The 26535-nt window shown below is 34.0% G+C and overlaps 1 protein-coding gene across 2 annotated transcripts in view; it reads left to right on the forward strand.

Moving 5' to 3' along the window:
• LOC149064660 (uncharacterized) overlaps positions 1-26535 on the forward strand; it is a 100512-nt gene that overhangs the window by 15241 nt on the left and 58736 nt on the right. Inside the window, exons 1-2 of one of the 2 annotated variants that reach the window (XM_089254886.1) lie at positions 10494-10566; positions 23537-23636. In XM_089254886.1, the coding sequence (XP_089111012.1) occupies positions 23562-23636 (75 nt within the window). In that variant the 5' untranslated portion in view covers positions 10494-10566; positions 23537-23561. Of the gene's footprint in view, positions 1-10493; positions 10567-23536; positions 23637-26535 lie in introns of those variants that run through there. The other variant, XM_089254885.1, reaches the window with a different exon arrangement.

Raw genomic sequence — 26535 nt, forward strand, 5'->3', positions numbered from 1 at the left:
TAAAATACATGTTTAAGTTTAGATCAGATTTCGACGTCATTTCCTTCCCGTCGTTTAATTTCCGTATGTTTATATATGTCAAATGTGTGCCGACATTTTTGGTGTCACACCTAAGAAATTAAAATTCCCGTTTTCTATTGCTGACATATTTTATTGTTTCAATGAATAGGAAGAGAACTAACTACAAAGACAATAAGGCAATGTTAATGAACTGCGTATTCGGTAGCTGATATGCATATTAATGCCGACTCTCGTTATTTCTCGTTGCAAGCGTATGCAGAGTGTTTCATGAAGTGTGGCCGGAAGGAGAGATTCTATATGATTAATTCTGAAATAAATACAGTCAAACTCTGTTATAACGACACCAGAGATTCAGCGAATTTTAGTCGTCATAAGTGAGGTGTCGCTACAACCGAGGGTGACGTTTTCAAGACCTTTTTCGATGAAAACTAATCAGTTGCAATAAAATACTTTGCATGAAGCATTATCATTATGATTAGAGTGACAATTTTGATCAGGAAAAATATGAAAAATCAAAATTTATATATATAATAAACATTTCCTATTAAACAAAATTCTTCAACTCTCAAAATTATACACATCTACCGTTGACCATATAACGTTGAGACTGAAGCGGCACATCCAACAAATTATTGTTAATTGGCGATCATTACTATGCACCAGTAAGGCCGCCCTTATCAGATGCGGGACTCGATGCGAAAATAATTTCGGGGCTATTCAGCCCTGATTTTATATATATTGTGAGGGAAGATAATTGGACATCTAAAGATTCATGCATTACCACAGAATATACACAGGAATACTAAAAAATATCCATCACCAATGGAAATTTAGTATTAATTTTAAAAAAAATGCCAGTATTGACGGAAATTCTGTTAGAGAAATTAGCGTGAGAAAAAAAACCCATAATTGGTGAATATTCAGAATTAACGAGAAAAAAAATCACAGAATTGAGGAAAATTCAGAATTAATTAGAAGAATACTTGCAGAATTGATTAAAATCCCGAGAGAGGGAAATAATTCTAGAATCATGCCGTACATCCCTAGGGGCGTTCTGCTATGCACAATCGAAGCAAAATTACACATTTCCAAAGGTAGGTAATTCATAACCAAAAACTGGACGCATGTGAACAGTCAATTTTTTCTTCTATATATTCTTATTGCCTTCTTGATTTATGCGTCAAAAAAAAATCTTAGTTTATTATTAAATTATATTCTTCTTCAGTTTTGAAATCGAATGATAATACGATGTTTCATAAAATACGCGACATATCGTTTTTTTTTTGCAAAAGTACGTTATACACGAATATTCAATACACACGTTTGGTAACTCTATTACAATCGATTAATAAATTAAAATAATCTTGATCATATTTGTTTAAAAGGGGCGCATAACCCCCGACCCGCGAAAGGTTCTCCGGTAGAAAAGTACAGGATCTTTAATTAAAGTTCCACTTTAAAATGGCCATTAAAGGAAAACTACTGGACAAAATGTTACCAAACTTGGTAATAATTTACAAGAGGTTATGAAATTCAATTTTCCGCAAAAAAAGTTCAGAAACTCACTACCCTAGGGGAATGGCACTGTATACAATATTGTTAGACTAAATAAGACATGAAGACGTCCACCTGAGGTCGGGGCTCCACCTCACATTGGTGCATGTGTCAAACAGTTACTTCAGTACCATTTCACGGATGACCGGATTATAAGCTGACACTTCCCCATTTCTTGGCCACCCGGTCACCAGACGTCAACCCCTGTGACTTCTGATTATGGGGTTACCTCATAGCCACTGTTTATGGTGGTAACATAAACAGTTTGGCGGAATTGAAAAATGCGGTACACGGACATATCCATAACATTCCTCCTGATATGCTAAGAGCTACTGTCGAGAACGCAGTAATGCGATTTAACTTGCTTTCAGAAAATGATGGACGCCACATTGAACATGCTTTGTAACACATTTTAGAAACGATTAAAAACATTTTAAACCGATGTCTTCACATCTTATTTCGTTTAACAATATTTAATACAGCGCCATTCACCTCTGGCGGTGAGTTTTGAACTTTTTTTTTGTGGAAAATTTAATCCCACGACCTCCTGTAAACTATTATGAAGTCTGATAACATTTTGTCTCGTAGTTTTTCTTTTATGATTTAAGTGGAACTTCAATTATAAAGACCCTATACAATAACTCAATGCACTCAACACGGTAGATACCTAGAATAACAGATAGCCAACAAGGCTCTGTCACACTCCGTGATATAAGCACATTGTCCCAGGGGACTCGGGTGCCTCCGGGGAACCTAACCATTTATTAAGCTTGAAGATGTACATACATGAGCAGGTTCCATTATGCACATCGCCAGTAAACAAGTATAAAATTTATGATCGAAAAATGGTGATTGAGGTAAATAAATCAGAATTATAAATCACAGATTGTAAATCGTCATAACTGAGAGTATTTCTCGATAAAATTTTATTCACTTCTCTTCAGGAGAAGAGCTCTTTTTACGATGACAACTTTTTCAAAAACTGCATTCAAATATATCAATTCCTTCAATTTTTATGAATTTTTAAACTATTCAAGAATTTATGGGACACCTTGTATGTATCCTGATGCACCAGAACGTAAATAGAAAAGAAACGTCTTGCAAAATTGAATGCTATCACGCATGTATCTACATAGAAATAATATTTTTTTATCTGAAAAAAAATGTATATATGTTATGTAAATGAGGCACTCCTCCAAAGTTATTGCTACGAAAGATGCTATTCATTAAGTCGGATTATAACGAAAGAAAATCTTTTTTTTTTATGTTATGGTAGTAGAATTTTGATGAGAAATTCGGATATTTTCTCTCTTAGTACTTCGAGCGTAAGTTTCTTACCCGTGCGTGTCTTTTTCTCAAGATGGGGATGACCTACAAAAACAACAATAACATAATAATAATAATACTAAAAAAAGAAGCTAAAAGAAAAAAAAAACTATGCCACACCTCAGATATTATCCTAAGTATAAATTTAGTTTTCTATTAAGCGCGTTAAACTTCAATTAGGGCTGTCGTTTAGAGACTCGAATCTCTCTCGTCCTTATTTGGGAGACTTTCTGAAGCTGTTTTATACGATCTTAACTTGGACACAATGGCGGCCTAAGTATCGAGCCCGGCGATAAAAAGAGGTCTCGACACTAGCATGTACACTTATGACTTCGAAAATATGAATATGCATCTATATTGCCGATAACATCTCTTATTATTATGATATTTACTTTATGCGTTGCGTTTATTCCTCTTTGGAAATCGAGAAACGCAGTAGATGATGCAGTTTAAGCTTTTTATGTATTGGTATTGCTAAAAATTATGGCTTTGGGATCGAAATTTATTCTTATTTTTTGTAGATCTATAAATACTTCTATATTTTATTCTTTTTCTACACGTATTTTCTGTAAATAGATTATAAATTTCATAAAATCGGGGTTTTATTTATTTATTTTTAAATTCTGGGAACATTTGGTGTCCTTGTAGATAATCTAACACAGAGGTGCATAACCATATCAGTCCATGGGCCAGATATGCTGTTATTCTGCCGGTTGCGGGCCAGAAACTTGTGTATATAGGATGACCTGTACACTTTACGGGACATTCCCGTATAAATTTGGTCGTCCCAACTTTTTCATAAACTGTCCGATTTTCCCCTTATTTTCAACGACGCTTTCTTGAATTTTTCAGATCAAGAAATTAATATTGTTTTCATGATATAAATTTGACAATTTTTTTGGCTACACTTTGCAACTGTACTTGCCGTTGACAATTTAATTGACTGTGATGATAACTTCACTTGCCTTTGAAAATTTCGTGGCTATAATTGGCAACTTTACTTGCAGTTGACAGGTTTTTTTTCGCGGTAATTGGTGATAACCCTAATGAATTTCAATTTCCGTATTTTTATGATGGAAATCTGGTCAGGCTAGGCATTTTATTGTATTGTTTGTACTGATACTTTTCTACCGGAAAACCTCTCACGGGCCAAATGTGCAGGTTGTGAACCATTTTTCTAACCCATTTTTGAATAAAATTGCGTTTGTGCACCGCTTTTTAGTTATTTTTTTTTTTTGTAAAGCAATTTTTATTCAATTTTTTTTAAGAAACGAAAATATTTTTTCATTGATAGAGCTAATGAGCGGTTAGTGTTTTTAAACTTCGTTTACAAGAAATTAAATTTTTATGATTTTTTAAAAAATAAATTTTTAGAAATTTTGTTCTGATTTTGATCAGGAAAAAAAATTCAATTAATAACAAAAATAATTTAAATAATAATAATAACAAATTTTATAGTTATTTTTCTATCATATGATACACGAGATACTTTAAGATGAATATAAAAAATCTTAAAATGATTGAATTAAAATAGATAATACTTTACATGAATGTAACAAACCCCCCCCCCAAAAAAATGGAATAAAATAAAGGAATAAAAATAGAAAATGAAAAAATAATGAAATGAATAAAATAGAGGAATATAAAACTAGACAAAATACTTCGTATGGTATAAAAAATATTAAAATTCTATAAAACAAACGAATAGAAATACACAATATTTCCGATGGATATATAAAAAAAAATATTAACAATGAATAAAAATAGACAAAAATTATTTGAGATGAATAAAATTAAAGAATAAAAATAGGCAACAATTCAGATGAACGAATAAAAACTATTATTATGAAATAAATCACAATATTTTGGAACAGTGATTCCCAACGTGGGCGTTAACTCCCCCTTGGGGGCGATGGAATGTTCCAGGGGGGCGGTAGAAGCTACGGATATAGCATAGGACTCTATGGGTTAGATTTCGTTGGGGGGGGGGGAGGCGCTAGGAGAAAAAAATGTCTGCAGAAGTGGGCGATGGGACAAAAAAGATTAGGAAACTATGTTTTCGACGAATATAAAAAATATTGAAAATTTATAAAATCAAAGAAAAGACAGTAAAAATATTGTAAATGAATAAAAGAAATAAGGGGCATTCAAGAATTACGTCAGCATAGGGGAGGGGGGTTTCGGATTTGCTGACTTTTGATGACAAGGTGGGAGGGGGGTTTGAAGGTTACTTACGTCATCAACCACCCCTTTTGAAGATATGAAATGTTCTAAGCTGCTTACGAAATTTTCTGACGGGGGGGGGGGGGGTCAAAAATGGGTGAAAATCTGCTTGCGTAATACTTGAATGGCCCCTAAGAATGTGAAATATTTCAGATGAACATGAATTACTCAGTATTGAAAATGAATAAAATAAAGGAATAAAACTTGACAATGCTTCACATGGATGCAAAAAATATATTAAAAATGAATAAAGTAGTCGAATAAAAATAACTAATAAAATGCAAAAAAAAAATTAATTTAAAGTAAAAAGAAGTGAAATATTTTACAATTTATATAGATTCTTTCTAAAGCTCTCCAGAGGAGTATGAGATAATTATTGAGGCACCCTCTTGTGTTATATAATGACGAGAAAAAAAAAAATAACTCGCATCTCGAGCATTTCAGCACATTACGCAATCAAATTAGAACGGTCGTGGGGTTTTGCTACTATGGGGTACGATTAAAGATCTCTGATGTAAGTACGAGAATCTACCCCTAATGGATGTTGGAACATCCTGTCCCGCACATAAATGTATGAGAAAGCATATAATCCATCACATGATCCTCTTATGCATATCACATCTCATAAAGGGGGGAGAGAGAAATAAAGAATATATCCACGTATGAGATGATGGACTTGCATAAAAGTCCATATTTCTCCGGACCATGAATTTTAGTGTATCATTGCTTCCACTCGTACAAGACGAGGAAAATACGGATAATATCCTTCTGGAATCCTCACGCATCAAATAGATTAATCTCGAAGGCGTGCCTGACTTGTCAGATCTGTTTCAGATTTCTTCTTGCAGCCCTTGCTTGGGAAAATAATCTTGTCAGCTAAGGATAAGAAGATTTATACATAAAATTTCGCTTATGGTGCCCGCTATGCAGATGACAGGTAGGAGGGCAAATTGCCTCAGACATTCAAGATTCCGTATTGTGATAGCAGTCAGATTAATGATCTTATATTGTACGAGTAAATAGTTATATGGATAGTTTTTTTTCTTCATCGGAATCACCATAGGTGTTCGGCTTATCCACCTGCAGCAACCATGTGGTGCCGTCGATTTTTTTTAAAATTTTTTATTATTGTTATCATAATCGATGATGTATAATTCGGTGATCGTGTGGCAGCTTATACGTGATAATCTTCACGAGTTGCGATAATTAATTATTTCATGGATTTTTTTTATTCCAGTCTTGCGTAATCGAGAGTGAGTTTGTGGAACCTTGAACTTGAGAAGATACCTTTGTGTGTGTATAAACAATAATCGCCACGAATAATTTGTTGATTATTTGAAGTGCGTCGTTGAAATTTAATGAAAGTCATTAACAATGGATGAAAGCTTATATCTTTTGTCTATGGTATTTTGGCAGTACTCATAACAGCAAAATTCATTTAATTGAATGGATTTTGTAGATTTCAAGGTAAATCCAAGATATCATACAGCATGTCCGATTCAAATTTTAGTTTCATAAATTCCGTATATTGATGAATACCTATCAATATTCGTTGGTGTTCCAGGTAGTGGGGAGGTTCACATAATTTTGCCCTACCGGGCATGTAACTTGAAATAATAGATGCCCGAATCAAAATTCAACATACCCGAAAAATATTGTCACTGGATTTACTTACTTAAAAAAAATTTAAAAACAAATTAATTTATTTGCAAAAATATCAAAAAGAGTGATACTGTGTAATTTTGTAAAACCGAAATTTTGAAAGAAATACAAAAATTCCAAAGAAATTTAGGCACCAATTAAAAAATATAAAATTAGTTAAACCGCTAATAATATTCAGCGCTGTTGGCCTTGGAAAATAAGTCACAAAATTAAAATTCTGTGATTAGATGGCAAAATGTCACAAGTCCCTTTTCCCAAAAAATTGAGTTTTTAGTATTCTGGTGTCTCGTTTGTCAAAATTTTGGAAGGTGACAAAATTTTGTCCATCTCTTTCGGTTTATGAGGAACCAACGGAGGCAAATTGCAAAAAAGTCAAAAAGCCACAGTATCACATTTTTGTAAAATATTATTTACAAATTTGACCTCGTGAAATTTTTTAAAATAGACATTTGCCATCTGAGCACAGAATTAATCTCGCTTATAGAATCACAGACGATTTACGGTACGGGATCGGACGACAGGCGCGGGCCTAGGATATGGTAGCTAGATCATGCTACTTTCTTTTAAACCGAGCACAACTCGGGCCTATAGCCATGGGAAATTTACTACCTAGTGATTTGTGGCGGAAGTTTGTGTATAGCTAACAGTCTGAGTTTGTATCTAGTGTTGTGTCTGATTTTTCAGTGCTCTGTCATCTTTATTTCAGAAGTCAAGGGAGTGAAGTGTAATGATTGAATATTTGTACCGTTTTTAGGCCTGTTGCTCTCTGTGGCGAGACATTTAAACGGGGAGATGGGCTCGCATTCGCGCTGCCTCGGTGTTGGGAATCACAGAAAACAAATTTCAGCTGACCACTACTGTGGCACCAGTGGGGTTCGAACCCGGGACCTCGCGATGAGAGTCCGTCACTATGGCCACTCGACCACTACCTCGTATGTAAAGAATTATAGCCGATTTACGGTACGTTATTGGTTGACAGGCGCATGGCTAGATCACGCGACTGGAGAACTGAAGAAACCTAGACACCCAGGCTCAGATCACGCGACTGAGAAACCAGAACTAATCCTGATAAAAACCATTGCATGATGTCCCAGTTTTCATCAGGATTAGTTCCGGTTTCTCAGTCGCGTAATCTAGCCACGCGCCTGTTGTCCACACACACACACACACACACACACACACACACACAGTCCCCAATAAATATTTAAAGAAAAAATTCAGAAGGCATTATAATGTAGTGTCGAACTGCAAGGCATTAAATGGATAAAATTACCTATTGGCACTAAAAGCTTGGGCTTTGTACGGTTTAGTTCAGTATTATTCAAACGTTTTCTCCTTGTAGACCACTGAAATTAATCGAAAATTTTCGCGAACCGACATTAATGGGAGAAATAATTTGCGAACCGGCGAAAAAACAAGAAAATATTTCCTAACCTTCTGGCTTATTATATTTCATTTCACATTCTTATACTTTGCTATTATAAATACGAGAAACAACTTTACGCTAGGACCCTTGCTGTCACCTAATTGAATAAAATCAAAGGTACCTGTTATAATTCTCAAACTAAAATTGTTGTCGTTTTTAAACCGCTGTGCAGAGTGAAGATGAACAATATATGGTATAAAGCTATATATACATATATTTTTTTTTAATTCTGCATATTGGTGAAATTTTATGCGCCAAAAAAAACTGGGTACAATGTTTTTTGATGTAAACAAAAGTAATTTAGTATCAAAAATGAAAATGTATTAACGGGGATTTTCACGAAAAAAAATTTATGCCAGTATGCAGCATAAAAACAAATAACATGTACTATCATAACACACATTTTGTTTTTTTTCATGCTGCATACCGGTTTGAAACCAAAAAACAATCTTATTTAAAAAAATTATAACAGATAGTTTAGTTTTTATTCGATAGGTGGCAGAAGGTGCTCCATATTTTTGTGATGGGTATTTTTTTCATATTTTTGTACAGAAGAGAAAGAAACGCGGCATAAATATTTTCTACAATTTTAGAATCAATATCGCAGAATTTTTATCTCTTTTGGACGCTTAATATGCTGTATAACAGGACCATATATTATATAATGTTTTGGAAGAAAATATTTTTACTTTTTTATGCAAACTAAGAAATCAATCACTTCATTCGTCAATACCATTAGGACATACTATTTCGCTGGAAGTGAGATTTTTCGTTTTAAGGAACATTCTGGTTGTAGTATATGAAGGCCCATGACCGCATCGGAATGCTAATTATCAGGAGCGTGAAAATAGATCAAAATACGTTGATTACACATCTGTTGCATCATGGATGCTAAAGAAAGAACTTTCTTGTGGAATTTCACGCATATCTATAGAAACACTTGCGTCATCATCAAAGAAAAAAAAAAGTGTTTAATTTCCTTTTATATGCCCCACGTCGGGCAGGTGGTTGAAAAAAATACATACCCGGTCAAAATTTTTACATGCCTCGGGCATATTGGGAAATATTTTTGTCCAACCCTGGGGTCGAAAGGTATCATCAGATGATAGTGATAGGAACCGAGAGACACTCAGGCTTTTTTACACTAGGTGATTGTAAAAGGGAGAGATTCAGGTGAATCCTGGAAATCTAACCACCATTTTGGTTTATGTGCCATCAGATGTAAGTTCCAGTGAACAGGAGACCCCCCCCCTCCGGATAGGGCCGTCTTACCAGCATCCTGAATCCCCGGGCAATGGGATTTTTTGGGGGACCCCTACTCAGCTGCAAGTACCTGTCTACTAATTTTTAAACACTTACTTTCGAAAATCATAGTACCAGATAACGTAATCACGAGTTATGAAATTGAGGTCCCCTAGGATGGGCTGTTGTTACAATCCATAATTGAACGCTCAGCATCTGCACGTGAATAGCAATTTAGAACAGCAAATGCTATTTATAATTAAAGCAGGGTGAAAATAATTGAGCACAATTACCTATTACATATAACACATATTATTCAGGCCGAGATTTACTAAGAAAAAAAAAACGAAGAACAATACCTTCGTTAATTTAGTGAGACTAGTCACGTTTTACTTTCAAGTTCATCACCATGGGCACAATCCTGAAAATATCGGTAAGCTTTTTATTCTTCTCACGGTAACTTCAAATTTCGTTTCAAAGTGACATTGTTCTCACTCGGATTCCATGCAATGTCCTTGGTAAATGACCTTCGTCCTTAATTCCATCAAAAAAAGATTCACCAGCTTTGTATTAATGTTATCATCATCATCATCATCATCATCATAGAGATGGTTAAACGGGACGCGAGAAGGCAATATACAAAGACAGACGCGGTTAGGACCGTAAAATATAATTGGTGTAGTAGTATCAGTTATTTAACCAGCTTATCATTAAATTAAAAAGTAACGTCGGCGCAACACGTTTTTTACACGCGCGTACAGCAGTAATAATAATAAAACTTGATGCAGTTCCGTCTCAAGAATGTAAATAACGTCAATTCCAAATCTTTTTCTCCCGAACAAATGAATGAAATACAGTTTTTCATTACCGTTATATTATTGAATGAAGATATTTTTCTTCATCATTGCATCCGGGCACACCTTTTAATACAGTAATACGGGCTTTCCTTTTAATTTATATAGTAAACGAATAAAAAGATATTACATTCCTCAACCTCGAATCTTTCTTTAAAAGCTTCTTTTTTTTAAAAAAGTCGAATGAGTTCCCAATTAGTGCGCCTTTGTTCCTAAAACTTATTCATGGCGCAGAAAAATCTTTGGAAGATATTCAAGGTAATGTTTTTGTTACCTATATTATAACTGGAAAAATCTCTTTTGTAATTATTTAAGTATATATTTTTTTCCATATTACTTCATTGATATCTCATTATGATTGGAATGTAAAATTCGTGATTAATTAGTTTTTTTTCTGTTCGTGTCTATTGATTCGTTTTGGGAGTTTTCAAAGATCATTTTACAATAAGGCTTTGGTCATCGTTATTTCTTTTTTAATTGAAAGCTCGGCATTGATTCGGTGGATAATTTAATCATGGGTATTGATGGTTGTTTTTATTGGCCTTACGGTAGTTTTTTTTTTGGGGATTAAAGGTCACGATGAAGAAAAAAAATTGGTTATTCTTCGCTAGTGAATCATTGGTGATTGATTCCTATCAGGGCCGGCTTACCAAGTGAGGGGGTCGGTACGAAAATTGAGCTCCTTTATGGAGCTGTGGCGTCTTAACGCGTGGACTGATGGAGTCTTGGTGCAGTGCCATAAAATTATTTAAATCTTCCGCTGATTCGGAAATCATTTCATTAATCGAGTTTAATTCTGAGTAGTCATTAAGTCTTGAATGATTTTCTTCTCATTAATTCTGGAAGTATTTTTCTCGCTAATACTGAATTTTCATCAATTTCACACTTTCATTGATTTTGTGGATTATTTCTCTCATTAGTTTCCGATTGTTTCTTCCATTATTTCTTAATTTTAATCATTTCTAGAATTATTTCCTTCATTAATATTGCATTTTGTTTTCTTCTTTTCTTCCATCAGTTCTGAATTTTAATTAGTTCTGGAATTATTTCTTTCATTACTTTTGATTTTATCAGTTCTTATCCCTGAATTATCGTGAATTTTAAATATTCATCGATTCATGAATGATTTTTTTTTCATCATGTATGGAATGATTTTATTTCATTAATTCTGGAATGATTTTATTTCATTAATTCTGGAATAATTTTTTCCTCATAATTCTGGAATTATTTTTCTCATCAATTTTGGAATTATTTATCTCATTAGTTTTTATTTATTCTAAATTTTTATTCATTATGGATTATTTCTCTCCTTAATTTACAATTATTCTTTTCATTAATTCTAAATTCATATTGGATCTGGATTTATTTCTTCCATTGGATTTCCATCCAATCCGAATTTTCATGAATTCGAAACTTTTTTCTCTCATCAATTTCCAAATATTTACAAGATATACAAAAAGTGGCTATGCATGTATAAATGCTATTTTTCAAAAGAAAACTTAATCTCTCTCTCTATCTCTCTGCCCCATACGGGAGCTTGGAATTCGGTCTCTCGTGTGTCGGACGAGTGTTCTACCAGGTCTGTTAGTTTAGTTGGTAGAGCACTCGTTGGTGGAGCAAAATATCAGCATCTCTACATACAGCTAGTTTCCGTATATCTTTTATTAACAAGTAGAGAAAGGACATCTTTCTTACATTTCAAATACTGTATTTGTTTCATTTGTTGTCCGAAGTGTTCGTAGAACTTCAGCTGACGATTCGTGACTCAGGTAGCTCAATTTCAGCTTCTATCCACCAACGTCAACATCACAATGAAAACCTTATGTTAGTGCCAATAGGAAAATTCGGAAATGAGCTATAAATCGTACACCCTGCATTTCACAAGACTCTGATTTGCATATTACCAATTATTTGCTTTCGTGCAGCGTCCTCTATTGACAAAAGTTATTTTTTCTGCACCCAACAACATCCCCCCTCCGTGTGAATAAGTTTTTCCTCAAACCGCATTCGTACATACATATTTCTTCAATTTTTATGAATTTTAAAATTATTTACGAATTTATGGGTTACCCTATACATAATTCACATACGATACACGAATATTCGATGTTTTGGAATTTATTGTGAACTTGCAGTAATACCCAGAGCTGCCCGGGTTTTCTGCTTATACTGAGAGCATTATAGAAGTTACAAACCATCGTAAAGGAATAAAAATGTCTGACACGCATTGTTTGGGAACCAAAGAAACATTCGAAGTCACTGTTGAGGATAACGAACCATTGTTACCCGACGGTTTTTTCACCCATTTCTGTCATTTTCCCAGCTTTGATGAACTTTCAAAGTAGTCTATCGTTCAAGTCGGGTAATGTTTAGTTTATATGCAAAATTTGGCGAGTATCGGTCCAAAATTGAAAATTTTCATAGAGACCATACAAACAAGCACGCACGCACGCACGCACACACACACACACACACACACACACACACACACACACACACACAGAAAATCACTATATTATTTATATATATAGATTTAAGCAGAAAAATTAAAGTCAGATCCTTTTGTAACTCTATCCGCCTTATGAAGCTCCAGGATCTCGAGCTTTTTTTCTTTAACAATTCGTTATAAATTTAAAAGCAGATTTTATCCATAAAATCATCTTGAACAAGCTTAGATTTCAATCCAAGGCATGTTTCTTGTGGCTAGACATTAACAACGACATTCGGAAGTCACACGGACCGACTTTCTCTCTTAAACTAAAAAGTGTCTTGCTCTACATATAACACAAATTACACCGAAGATATATCCAGCTATCATCCCATCTGGACGTGTGGGGTCGTTTCATTATATTGTCTCTCTGGTCATCTTCCTACGCGTAATGGTAAAAATACCTCGGGTAAATTTACAGGAAGCCACTGCTGCTATGGACATTTATGTATAGTATCCAGCGAGAAAAGTATCTGAAGCGGAAGAAAATGACAGTCTAGTAGTGTTTCATTTTTCTAGGTCCTTAATAACCTTCCGGGGCTGTATAAAGGAAAATAAATTAAGAAGAAAAAATACTGCTCTTTGCACGTGGCCGTTTATCGTCCATCTTTGAACTGGAAAACCATTCACTTGATATTCCATAAACGTCGCGACGTTTTTTTTTTCTTTCTTATGCCTCGGAAAATGACATCCATTTAAAAATAAATATACGTTTCGAGAGTATTATTCAAAAATGCACGTCATGTCAGGAAACTGGGGTTTTCTGAATTTCGATCAATATTTTTGGACGATGATTTATTCGTTTGATATTCACGTGATTAATCGAGTGTTTTCCCGAGAAAGGTATTCTTGTGGAAAAGTATTGTAGAAGAAGAAAGTTAGAATATAATATCGCGGTAGAAAAGTAATACACCACACACGATAAATACCTGGGTTGACCATAAATATTTCCTTTCACAAAAGTATGGGGAAATCTTAATCCTTACGGGATATTTACTCCCAAAACATTGTCGAATTCAAGTAAAGTTGCCAATTACAGCCAAATTGTGAAAGCTAGCTAAAGTTGTTAATTACAGCCAAAAGAGTTATTAAAGGCAACCATCATTTTGGTATTTTGGTTGCTGTGGCATTGTATCTGTATTTATTTGTAAATAAATGACGGCCGAAAAAAATTGTCAAAGGTATGTAAAGTTGCCAACTATCGATAATATAGCAAAAAAAATCGCCAGCGGCAGAAAATATATGGCTACAGTAAGTCCCAATGGATAAAAATGTATTTGAAAAAAAATGTACAATATATGTGTTTGACAAATATTTGAGATCAATATATTTATATGATTATAATTAATCATGATAGAGTCATAATTATCATAATATAATTTACGACAAGAAAATTATCTGAATTCTCGATTTCCTTGAAATTTGGGGGGGGGGGCATTTTATAAAACAAGGGACAAAATTACGGAAAAGTCCCGTAAAATAGGGTCATATGGTAACTAATGTTATAAATTCACTTATTTTTGAAATTTACTTTTTACTGATTTTTTCCCCCAAAATTCATTTTGAATAAAAAAACGCAAATAATAAAATTACTCATTGTTTTAAACAAAACTCGTTCTTTTCCTCTTTTTTTTTAATTGTTTCTTTTACTAATTTTTTAATGAAATTACTTCTTTTATTCAAAAACATTTTTTTAAACTTTTATTTCAACAAAATTCATTCCTTTTCCCATTTTCCCCATCAAAATCCATTTTTACTCATTTTTAAATAAAATCCATTCATTTTACTCATTTCTAAATAAAATCCATTCATTTTACTCATTTTTAAATAAAATCCATTCATTTTACTCATTTTTAAATAAAATCCATTCATTTTACTCATTTTTTTAAAAAAAAAATTAATTTTTTCGTTCATCCTTTTGCAAAATTCATTTTTTACTCATTTTTTAACAAAATTCATGTTTTTAGACAAAACTCATTTTTTTTACAAAATTCATTCTTTTACTCAAAATTATTCGAATTTTTATTTTTTACTGAGAAGATTCACTGTCACTAAGATTATTTTATAACATATAAATTATACAACAATGATTCAATGATTAGGACCAAAAATACGAACGCTCATCTTGCATATTTATCATATTTCAACATTTCTTTTCTTTTCACGAAATACATTTTATTGCACTGCAGTTTTGAATAATGCTTCATTTTCCCACCACTGGCGATTTTTCAGCAATTTTAGTAATAATCGGCAATTTTGCTTACTTTTGGCGATTGCTTCAGTAGCAATCGGTGTTTCTATCCCTTCGAGTAAATAGGGTCAATCTGAGTGTAATATAACTGATAATAAAAAATATTAATATAATATGGATCTCATAAAAACATGCAATTAATTATTTTTCCTCCCTTGATTGAAATATCGTGGTATATCGTTAACATGGAATTATGTACTGAAGTTCATCAGCATGCGAAACCTTGGCATAGCCCAAACTGATGCCACAAGGTCACCAGGGTGAACAATCTTGTCGTTTTAGCTTACATTATATGTGTATGTTACTAATCCCTTTTCCGAAAGTAGATCACGACTGTTATCACATGCGTACATTATGAGTCAACTTGACTAATAATAATCCGTGAAGGCATCCCAGTTTGTTATAGTATAATATTTTTTTTTTGCTCATTGCTCGCGAGTCTTACGCGCTGAATACTCAAGTAGCGATGACTTCTGAAATTTTCTGATACAGTGTGTGTGTGTGTGTGACCTTTCTCTCGAAAAAGGTCAGGGTCGAGACGGGATCTGACTCGAATTTCTACGACAACTACATCTTGGTTGTAGTAAAGTAAAAAATAAGAAAACAAAAGAATTTAAAACTCCGAGACGCCCGTTTTTATTTAACCATTAGTTCAAAAGGTCATAACACACACACACACACACCATGCGCATCTCTTGAAGAGTTTCCTAATTAATTACCGCTTCCTACATATAGTTATTAACTCTAACACTTGACACAAAACGTACGCATAAGAGGGGTCATGAGTAAAACTAGTTAGGCATTCTAAAAAATAATGAGAATGGGAATAATAAATTCCGTTCTTTCCACTAAATCTGTTCTAAAGAGAGAAAAATTCGACCGAAAATTTTAAAATTCAAGTGAAATATCAGAAATTTTCTTACGGCCTCTGATCAAAAATTTGTCAATCAGTAAAATTCGCGCATTTCTCTGTTATTATACCGAAGGATATTTACTCTATAACAACTGGATGAAAAATCGATGTGATATCAGTGATTTAAATTCTTGATTTCTGCCACGTTTCGCGTTTTTTTTTTTGAAGTCTTGAAAATTAAAAAAATTGTGCACATAAAAAATGGCAAAAATCGAGAATTTTGATAATTCACCGATATCTCAGCAAAATTTCATTTTAATTTTCACGAGATAAATTTCTTCCAGTATAACAAACGTTCAAATTTTACTGATTGATTTTTCATTAGGTGCCGTATAGAAACAGTTAGAACTTTTCTCTATCTTACCTCCAATAAAAAATTATTTCAAATAGTTTACCGCAGAGCCACTCCACTCTTTTTTGCAGATACATTTTTATACTTCACCTGAATTTGCGCCCTTTCGATGGTGTCAAAAGATATTTACTTCGTAAAAATTGGAAGTGTGGAAGATCTGTGAATTATCAGTGATAGGAAATTATTTATTTTTTCCATTTTTTGCGAAAATTTTTTGGCGAGATTTTGCGAGCCAAAATCTATCAAATTATTTTATGACTTCGAAAAGTGGAAAAACCAAAAATTTTAATCACATATCTCACCAAATTTTTAATCAATGATTATAATTCTTTCTCACCCTTTAATAAAAAGAGTCAAAAGTTTTATTGAATCGAAAATGTTTTTGATTGCGGGTGGAGGGGGATCGCAGAACAATTTTTTATTTTCATTTCGTGCAGTAAGTACTGGCGGAGAAATAATATGGAACCGACTTGGGAAAAAAAAGTAGTATAAGTGAATGGGTGTTATGAGGGAAATAACTTGTGGATGCCCGCAAAAAAAAAATAAATAAATAAATGGGAGAAATAATTTGAGGACCGGAAAAAATGAATGAGAGAAATAATTTGCAGCAGACTTGAAAAATAAACGAGAGAAACAATTTGCGGGTTGTCAAAAAATAAATAAATGGGTGAAATTATTTGAGGACCGACAAAAATAAGTAAGCGAGAGAAAGAATCCGCAGGCCTTCAAAAAATAAATAAATGAGATAAATGAGGACTAAAACATAAATAAATGAGAAAAATAACGTGCGGTCCATCATAGAATAGAAAAATATTCGCAGACTCTCTCACGGGCTAAGACAGAAATAAAAACCAATATAGAGACACGATATAATTTTTTCTGTAAATTTAAAACTATGTAGCGGCTATATATATGGATTGTTCGAAATGTTTCTAGGACTAGTGGTTTAAAAACACTGGTCTAAATTTTGGCACGGCTTGAAAAAAGTTTGGCAATCCCTATTCTGGACACTTGTCGAGACTAACTTCCGATTTATATATAAGGACTTGTTCATAACAAAATTTCTTCGTAAATCGGAAGTATTAAGCACATATGTGTATTTTCCTGATTACCTATAGCTATAAGAGTTAAAGAGATAGTTCTTTTAAGAAATCAAAACGGGGATTAAGCCGAGTGAAGGTAATCTCAGTAAATCCTATTTAGTGGATCAAAATATTTTCACAATCTGAAAGAAAAATCGCACAATTCCTCTTCACTTGGAGGGAATCGTACCCATTAAACGCAAAATCTTTTGTTAGAAAAAATAGAAAAGATTGAATTCTTACATAGATATCTTGAAGAAAAAAAAACAGTTGTTTCCTCACCCACGATTTAAAATCACGTACCAACCCGAGAGAGTCATTATATAAATAAACTAATGGTAGACCCCCGTGAGGCATATGTAAAATATAAGCAATTTACATGAACTCACTCCATTACGTCTCCGATGTATCTTATTGTACGAACGAGTGTATTTTATTTATATACCACGCATGGCTGAACTATTGCTAGATCCGTTCCAATTGCTTCAAAACGTCTTGTAAGACATTTAAAAAAATGGTTTTTTCTACCCATTTTTTTTTACTGATCTCTTACCATGAACGTTGAAGCTTTCTTATAGAGAGAGAGCGAGAGAGAGATGGCAGAAAACGGAGATTTTTACTTCATAGGTACGTGATGAAATATTCATATTTTCTACGAATTCAATCGATCGATATTTTTTTTAGGGCATTAATAGTAGTCTCGGTAGAGTAACTCAATTTTTATGTCATTGAATATAGAAATCGAGTGAAAAATGTATTATAGGTTATTGTATTTATTTTTGTTGGTGTGTCCAAGTGGCGTTCTATCATATGATTGAGAACTTAATCTTATGTTACAAGCCTGTCTTTGTAGTAAACAACCTGTCTTTATCCATTAAAAACATTTTTTTTCAATGAATAAAATGAAATTATTTATAATTTGAGCCCAGAAGTTTGGGCAAAAAATACCTCTTTTTAGCATATTTTCAAACTTTTTTTGTTGTTGTGAAAATGGCTTTTTGAATTTTTCCTGGCATAAATTCATTTTTCGGTATTGTTATATGTTTCTTCGTGAATTTTAGAGACTATATTCTGTATAACTTGGATGTTTTTAGCACTCAGAACTTCAAAAGGATTTTTTTTTTAATTTCCAACCCTTGGAATAAAGGCTTTTGATCAATTGCCCTACAGATGGAGGGTTTCGAATTTTAAATGTACTTCCACAACAAGTCGATTGCCCTCAGTCTGATTTTTTTCGTTGTAGGTGATGGAATGGGGAATTTGAAACTTCTCAAATATGTTAAGTAACCAGTAATCATAAAAAAATTATGTGCAGTTTGGTTAAGAAATTAAAAGAGTAATTGTGTTAATACTCACCTGAAAAAAAAAATGAATGTTTTCACTGGCGTCCTCTGCTGTTGAAATAAAACACTAATTTCTGGAATAATGAATATTAGGGGAATGTTTATCTCTCTATTTTTTGAGAAATTTATGTTCTAAGTTATTATCGTGATAAAATTTATTACAGTTAAATATTAGTTATAGGGAAATTTCATGCAGTCAAATATCGGTCAACATAAGTTTTACCTTTTATTTCCATCAATGAAAATATTTTGTTTCGAGTAAGTTTAGGTTTCGATTTTGTGTGCGTCTGAATAAATTAGTTTTGTTTTTTACCGTCATCTACCTATGACTTTGAATATTACTTTCTAATTTTACACATATAAATTTTGGTCCTATTTTTTCATTCTATCGATTTTTTTTCTATACGAGAAATCAATTTCTCAGTAATTTATAGAATAATTGATTATTTTGATAAGTATATAAATAAATAATTATAAATAATCGGTTGCAGTGAAACATTTGTCAATACGATGTTTCTTCTGCATTCATAAGTTTCAAATAACGTTAAAAAAGACGATGCCATTGTAATGTATTGTATATAGATATATATATTTTTTTTGAATGTAAGAAACACGACTGGACAAATTGCCCGACATGCTCAGGGTATGAAAAAATTTCGACCGGACATACATTTTCTCATATGCTATACGTCAGTGTTCCTCAACCGCCGTGCCAGGCATCAGTCAAACCGGGCAGTGAATGATTCATCTTTTAATTCTTACCCATTTATTTCCCGTTAGTCGTGTTTTTGACCGGGTCTTCCACTCGAAAAAAATACTCAACCGGGCCGCGGACTTCCAAAGGTTGAGAACCACTGCTATACGTTCGCTTCGTTCGGTACATAAATTTTCCATATACTGTACTTTATATTCCCAATCTTTCACGCTGACGTTTTCGAAATGACGAGAAGCAGAACGAGGCTAAGGAACTGTGGAAATAATTATGTAGTCCATGTTATACAGTCTTGTAAAAATCTACTAATTGATATTTAATAACAATATGTAATTGATCATGTATATGTTACGGTAAATGTGATAAATGTGGTTATTATGCATACATACCAATCAGTTTGGTAAGTTTGATAAATTTCCCTAAATGTATCACTTTTACTGGCGATTATGCATAGTACCCAAGCGCCGCGTCGTTGGTAATCATGATAAATCGTACTATACTATACGTGATAATTCATACATGTATTGTAACATTATATCGGGATCAGATCGCAAAATTGTCATTATATCGGGGTCCAACTATATTAATCACACATGCTAGACTCATTTTTAAATGTTATCATATTTATCAAATTCACCAGTTACACTTGGGTATTTTGCATAATCACAGATAAAGGTGATAAATCTCAAGTATTTATCAAATTTACCAACGACATTTGGGTATTATGCATAAAGTGATATATGTTTTTAGTATTTATCAAACTTGCCAACGATGCTTTGGTATTATGCATATTCGCCGGTAAAAGTGATAAATTTATCACTTACCAAGACGATTCGTAAGTATATATAATAACCGATTTATCACATTTACCGTAACATATACAATAATACAATTCGTACTCACTGTTACGTACTACGTTTCTCATACTACAATTCGTACTTCACATGATTAATGATAATAATTGATAATAAATATAAATTATGATAATTTAAATAACTCAAGCGATAACATACAATTTTACTCAAATATTGTCGAGGACGCCGGAAGTCTGCAAAGAGGGGGGGGGGCGTACCCCAGAAAAGAATAGGAAGCTAAGAAATTCAGAAAGGAAAAGGGTGGTCTTGGCAGAAATTCAAAAAAAGATCAGGGAGGTGGGTGGAAGTGTTAAGAAAAGAGCAAAGAGTTGAGAACAAAATTTAAAATATTCGTAATGAAAGCAAAAATTTGGAAAAAGAGCATTACGCAGATGGACTAAAAATTACGGTAAAAAATAAGGGAGAGAGATATTAATAAGAGAGTTTAATCATGGTAAAGTTGCCACAGAGAGAGCAAGCAGACCTACAACACGATAGTGTCATAACATGAAAATTAAAACATTTACAATCTCAGTCGCATACCTCAAAATATGGAAGGCAGGCAGGTAGCACCAGCAGAACAAGGAAGCAAGCACAACCCTGACAACATAAATAACATTAAAGCCATACGTTACACCCAGAGCACACATTCCGGCGTGTACCGATTCTTTAGAAATTCCGTAGAGGAATGTGTACGAGGTGTACACGTACTGTTGTGTAACAGTAGTACTGGAAAAATAATTGCCACACAAAAGTAAATTTCCCCCTTAGGGATCACTTTTTAGGAAAGGCTGGGAGGAGACAAAATCCTGCCCTCCCCCCTCTTCTGTGCACCTGAATATTCTTATTTACAACTGCAAGGATAATTCATTCGAAGAAGAAGGTGCATAAAATTACCTTGGTGTGTATGTGTGATCAATGAACCATTTTAATGACAAAATCAAAATTTTAACTTTTGTAAGGTGAAAGACGGAAACAAAAGAAAATAATCAACTATATGAGTTGTTTTCCTTATATATTAGGCTATTAATACTTTCTATCGATATCGCGTATCACTAACCATCGTGTTTTTTAGCCCTTATAGGGAGGGGGGTAGAATAAGGAAGATGGAAGAACAAAATTCGATAATTTCGCAAAAGAGGATTTATGTCCCATGAATTACGACAAAAGCATGTTATAGGTCAACGAAAATTATATTTCTCGGTCTCTTCTTTAGGAAAACATGTAATTGATGGTACATATATCAAGATATTTATTTCAGTACTAATACTGGGTTGGTTTCCTCTCACACGAAAAATACCAAGTTAATATCAGGATATATCATACAGAGCCGCTCCTACCAGACGCGGGGACTGGGGGACTGGTGCGAAAATAATAGCAGCCCCCACCCTTGGTCCCGATTTTTTTTTTCTTCCGAGAGAGAGAGAGAGGGGAAGTCAAAATTAAGAAAATAAAAATCGTGAAAATTCGGAGTTAATGCGAGAAACTATTTCAGAATTGGCAAAAATTCAGAATAAAGGAAGAAATAATTCCAGAATTGATGAAAATTTAGAATAAATGGAAGAAATAGAGTTTCTGAATTGATGGAAAATTCTGAATTCTAGAACTGGTAAAAATTCAGAAAGTTATTAGTAAGTTATTAAAATTCAGAAAGTTGTGAAAAAAAGAATTCCAGATATGGTGGAAATTCAGAATTTATGAAAGAAATAATTCCAGAATGTATGGGAAAAATTATTTTTACCATAAATGCGGGGGTCCCTTAAAATGCTGGCCCGACGCGACTACACCTATCGCACACCCATAAGGGTGGCTTGATATCATACGGTGAAATCCTTTAAAAAAGTATAAGAAAATGGATGTAGTTATTAGAGAAAAATTATTGTCCATATCAGAGGTCTTCAACCGTCTTCCAGTAGCGACACCGCGTGTACCCATCATCAAAAGAAGAGCACCCCCTTACGGAAAGTTTGACAACACATACGATGCATAAATTCAAGATGATTTCAACCCTTGAATGCAATGGTGTTTAATTGGAACGTTGATCGCGAGCATATGAAATCAGACACAAGCATCGAACACTCTGGACACTTCAGGGGAGCACCGCGTTTGTCGCGAGCAACGGATTCGTCGTGATGCTTAAGTACAACTCTTTGAAATGACTGTGTTATACGATGTAAATGTACAGTCAAACTCGGTTGTAACGACATAGAAAATTCTTCGAAATTTCAACCTTGTAATAACCGAGGTTGACGTTTTCAAGACGTTTATAACGGAAAACATAATCAGATGTGATCAAATATTGTGTGCGTGGTGTTTTTATTTCATGATTAAAGGTGACCATATTCATCGAAAAAAATACGGGAAATTCTGATCATATGTACGGGATATCGCTAATTCTTGCCATAAAAGTTGTCAATTGCCGACGAAACTGTCAAGTATTGCTTATCAATAACCCTTGGCGAAAAAAACAAAACTACAGCAAGTTTGTATTGATATGAAGAGTATCTCTCTCTCTCTCTCTCTCTCTCTCTCTCACACACACACACACACAAATGTGTGAGAGATGAATATATTTATAATAATACTCAATAAAGAATTTATAAATTATGTAAATTATACCACCTTTATGCCTGATTCTAGCGAAGATTATGGAAATCGGGAATGTTATATCGAAAAAAAAAGCGGGAAAGGCAAAATTACAGGAAAATACGAAAATATCACGGAAAAGCATATAAGTCGATGTGTATATCGGAGTGTCACACTTGTAATAAATCTTTTTTTTAAGGTTGGATATCAAAGGTACAACAAATACACATCACCTCAATGGGATATGCTCCAGTTTTAGAAATTTCTTGGGGAAACGCCATAAAACGAAGAAAAATGTGTCGGTATACTCGTCGTGTTTTCATCGAGCGTTACAAGTAATGTTCGTTAACATTTCACAAGGAATCAACACTGACTGCTGAATCTTGACGTTACAGTCGAAGTGTCTATACAACCGAGTCTGACTGTATTTTATGAGTGTCTTGTTGTTTAATGAATCACTTAAGACCGAATCTTCGAGAAATTGACAAAACAACCAATTTTGAAAATAAAAATTTCTTTTCGATTTCAAAAACTAAATTTTCCGAGTGTTTCCGAACAATTTTCTGGAATAAAATATTACAAGAGAATGAGAAACATGAATTTATTACATCTTAAAATTATTAATTCCCCCCGAATTTATATTACAGAAGTCCTTTTTTGTTTGAAAAAAAGATGATCCTTGAAGAAAATCCACGATTTCCACCAGGTTATAAGGACAACGAATGTGAGCCTCGCCATCAACAAAAGGTAAGACATTATGTTCTAAGTAAATAAATACGAGCTCGCGCACAAAATGAAATTTATTAAAGGCAGACATAATTACATGGACTTTTTTTTATTCTAATCTTATATCACTGAAACGCATATTCATAAAAATATGAGATTTTCAATTTTTAGACGTAAACGTGGTTGCAAGTTTGGTTTTGAGCTGATAATGACATTTAAGCTGAAATCTCATTGGAGAGCTGTAGCTGAATTTGTAAAAGTTGTTAATTAGATTGGTACATGTATCTTCAGCGGAATTCGATGCCATTCTTCTTTTCTCTAGATAGCCGAGAGAAGTTTATACTGCATTTGGTCGTCTCTGAAGAGCCGAGAAGATCCTATTCAGTTTTCTCTATACTGTGACGATGACCACATTCAGCCATCTTTGGATAACTGAGAAGTTCATGTTCAGCTTCCCATTCAATCGTCTCTTTACAGTTCTGGACTGTTGAGAAGACCATATTTAGCTTTGCTATCTCTAGAAAGCTGAGATCTCATTCAGCCGTCTCAGGACAGCAGAGATGCCCACTTTCAGTAGGCAGTCTCTCGATAACCGAAAGGATCATATTCAGTTTGCTGTCTCCTTAAAAGCTGGAATCACAATTGACCGTCTGTGAAAAATCGAGATAATATTCAGTCATCTTTGGGCACTCAGCCAGATCATAAATAGCTAGCTACGTAAGTCGAAATGATCATATTAAATCATCTCTAGATCGGATAAGATCACATTCCTCAGTCTCTGCACAACAAAATTTCCAGTATTTCTATCTTTATTTCAGAAAATGAAATACAGATGGCAGCACGAACACGAAACAAGAGCGACTCAACAACATAAATACGCTAGGACACCACACATACACTTAGAACACACATTCCAGCATGTGTCGATTCGTAAGAAATTCCATAGAGGAATGTATACGAGGTGCATGCACGGTTAAGTAGTATTAGCCTCTGCACAACGAAGTATATAACATTTTGCAGCCTCTCGGATGTAAAAAAAACATATCCAGCCATCTCTGGCCAGACAGGAACATCACATCAAGCTGTCTGTAGATATTTAATAAAGATTATAACAATGCAAGATATACGGAAGACTGGATGTTGTGAAGATATTTATTATTTGAGATGTTAATTTTTTTATTTTTTTTGCTCGTCCGGCAATCGAGGGACCCGGGTTCGACTCCCGGTAGAGGCAGAGATGAGTTTTTTTCCTTCCTTAAAAAATTAACATCTCAAATAATAAATATCTTCACAACATCCAGTCTTCCGTATATCTTGTATTAACAAGTGGAGAGCGACATTCATGTCATATTATAACAATGATTTCCAAGGGGTGTGCTGTGAGATATCTTGGGAATAAAATTACATCGAAAGTCGTGATAAGGGTGTTCTGCTTCTCGGGTTCTCGGGATGAAGCAGGGGTGGCATAAGGCCATAGCGTGTCTTTTTCAGCTTGGACTCTGGGGCAGACTTTTTCTTCGGGGCCAGGGGCGTAGCCAGAAATTTCGTTCGGGGGGGGGGGGGCAAATTGATAGAACAATAGATTTGTCCATCTTTTTCCCTTTTTTTTTGGTCATTTTCTAACATTTCGGGGGAAGGGGGGAGGGACCAGACTCCCAAGTTCCCCCCCCCCACTACGCCCTTGTTCGGTACCCTCTTGAAAGGGTTACGCTCAGAAAAAGGAGGTGTTTGTTCCCCCCCCCCCCACAATTTTACATATTATTTCAAGCAAGAAACTACAGAAATTGCAAAGAAATATGCAAAATAAGGGTACCTTTGTTTGTGAAAGGCCGCCCATCGTTGCCCTAGCCGAGTTACTGGCCTGGAATGTACCAGGATTTTTTCAAGGGTTGAAAATCTGGCTCAGAGTCAGCTTTGGGTGCCATTTTTCTTAATATTGTATATAATGTATATAATAAATTGAATTTACAAGGAAACTGTTGAATACGGTGATACCTCGGCTAACAAACTCCTCGGTTTACGAAGATTTTTTTCTGCGATCTTCCCAGTCGGCTAACGAATACAGATTCGGTTAACGAACATTTCTGTTGATATGGATGCACAAAGCACGTTGTGCGAAATTATGACATCAGAATTATTGTCACTCGATCTCGGCTACTTCGCATGCACCTCATAATCACTTTTCAGATGTATCTCCATTTCCATTTATAAAGTTTTTGAACCATTACATGTAAAATTAAAGATTAAGCTAAAAGAAATTGCGTAAAAAAAAGGATGCCTAGACTTGAATGCTTTCAATGTACACGGTAAGATTTATGACATGAAACTGAACGGTCTGGATACTCGTTCCTTCACTCTTAGCATTAAACTGAACAGTCTGGACTTTCTGGGAGCTTATCTTTCCCATCTGCATGTATGAGACTCGGAAATGAGCTGATCAAATCATAAATGGATGAGGACACCTATTAACCGGACTAGTTGTGTACATGTGTAACATGTGAAAATCTTCAGTTTTTCTTTTAGTAAATTACCGTGTATCCAATTTAAGATAATGTCTCATAATCCTGACTTTAGTCAGTTTCAGTCACAGGTAATTTTTATGGTGCTTCTTTAGTATTTTATAAAACTTATCTTTAAATTTTGGACATTACTTGGAACGAATTGTACTTTTCCATAGAAAGCTGGGGGAAATCGCGTTTCGGCTAACGAATGTATTTCCGGAACGAATTATCTTCATTAGCCGAGTTATCACTTGTATGCGTTGGAGCAAAGCTATTCACGAATACTAAAAAGAAAATGGAAGGAAACTTTTTCTCTTGAAAAATCCTCATTTGAATATTTATTTCAAAACGAAACAAACATTTTTAGGGGGAAAAAATAGGCAATAACCTCTTACTACTCCAATTGTGTTTATTTGTGC

This window comes from Pholcus phalangioides, unplaced genomic scaffold, assembly GCF_987345545.1.
Source record: "Pholcus phalangioides strain wild (caught in Gottingen) unplaced genomic scaffold, Ppha-v1.0 ptg000042l_1, whole genome shotgun sequence".
In the NCBI taxonomy this organism is placed as follows: Eukaryota; Metazoa; Arthropoda; class Arachnida; order Araneae; family Pholcidae; genus Pholcus; species Pholcus phalangioides.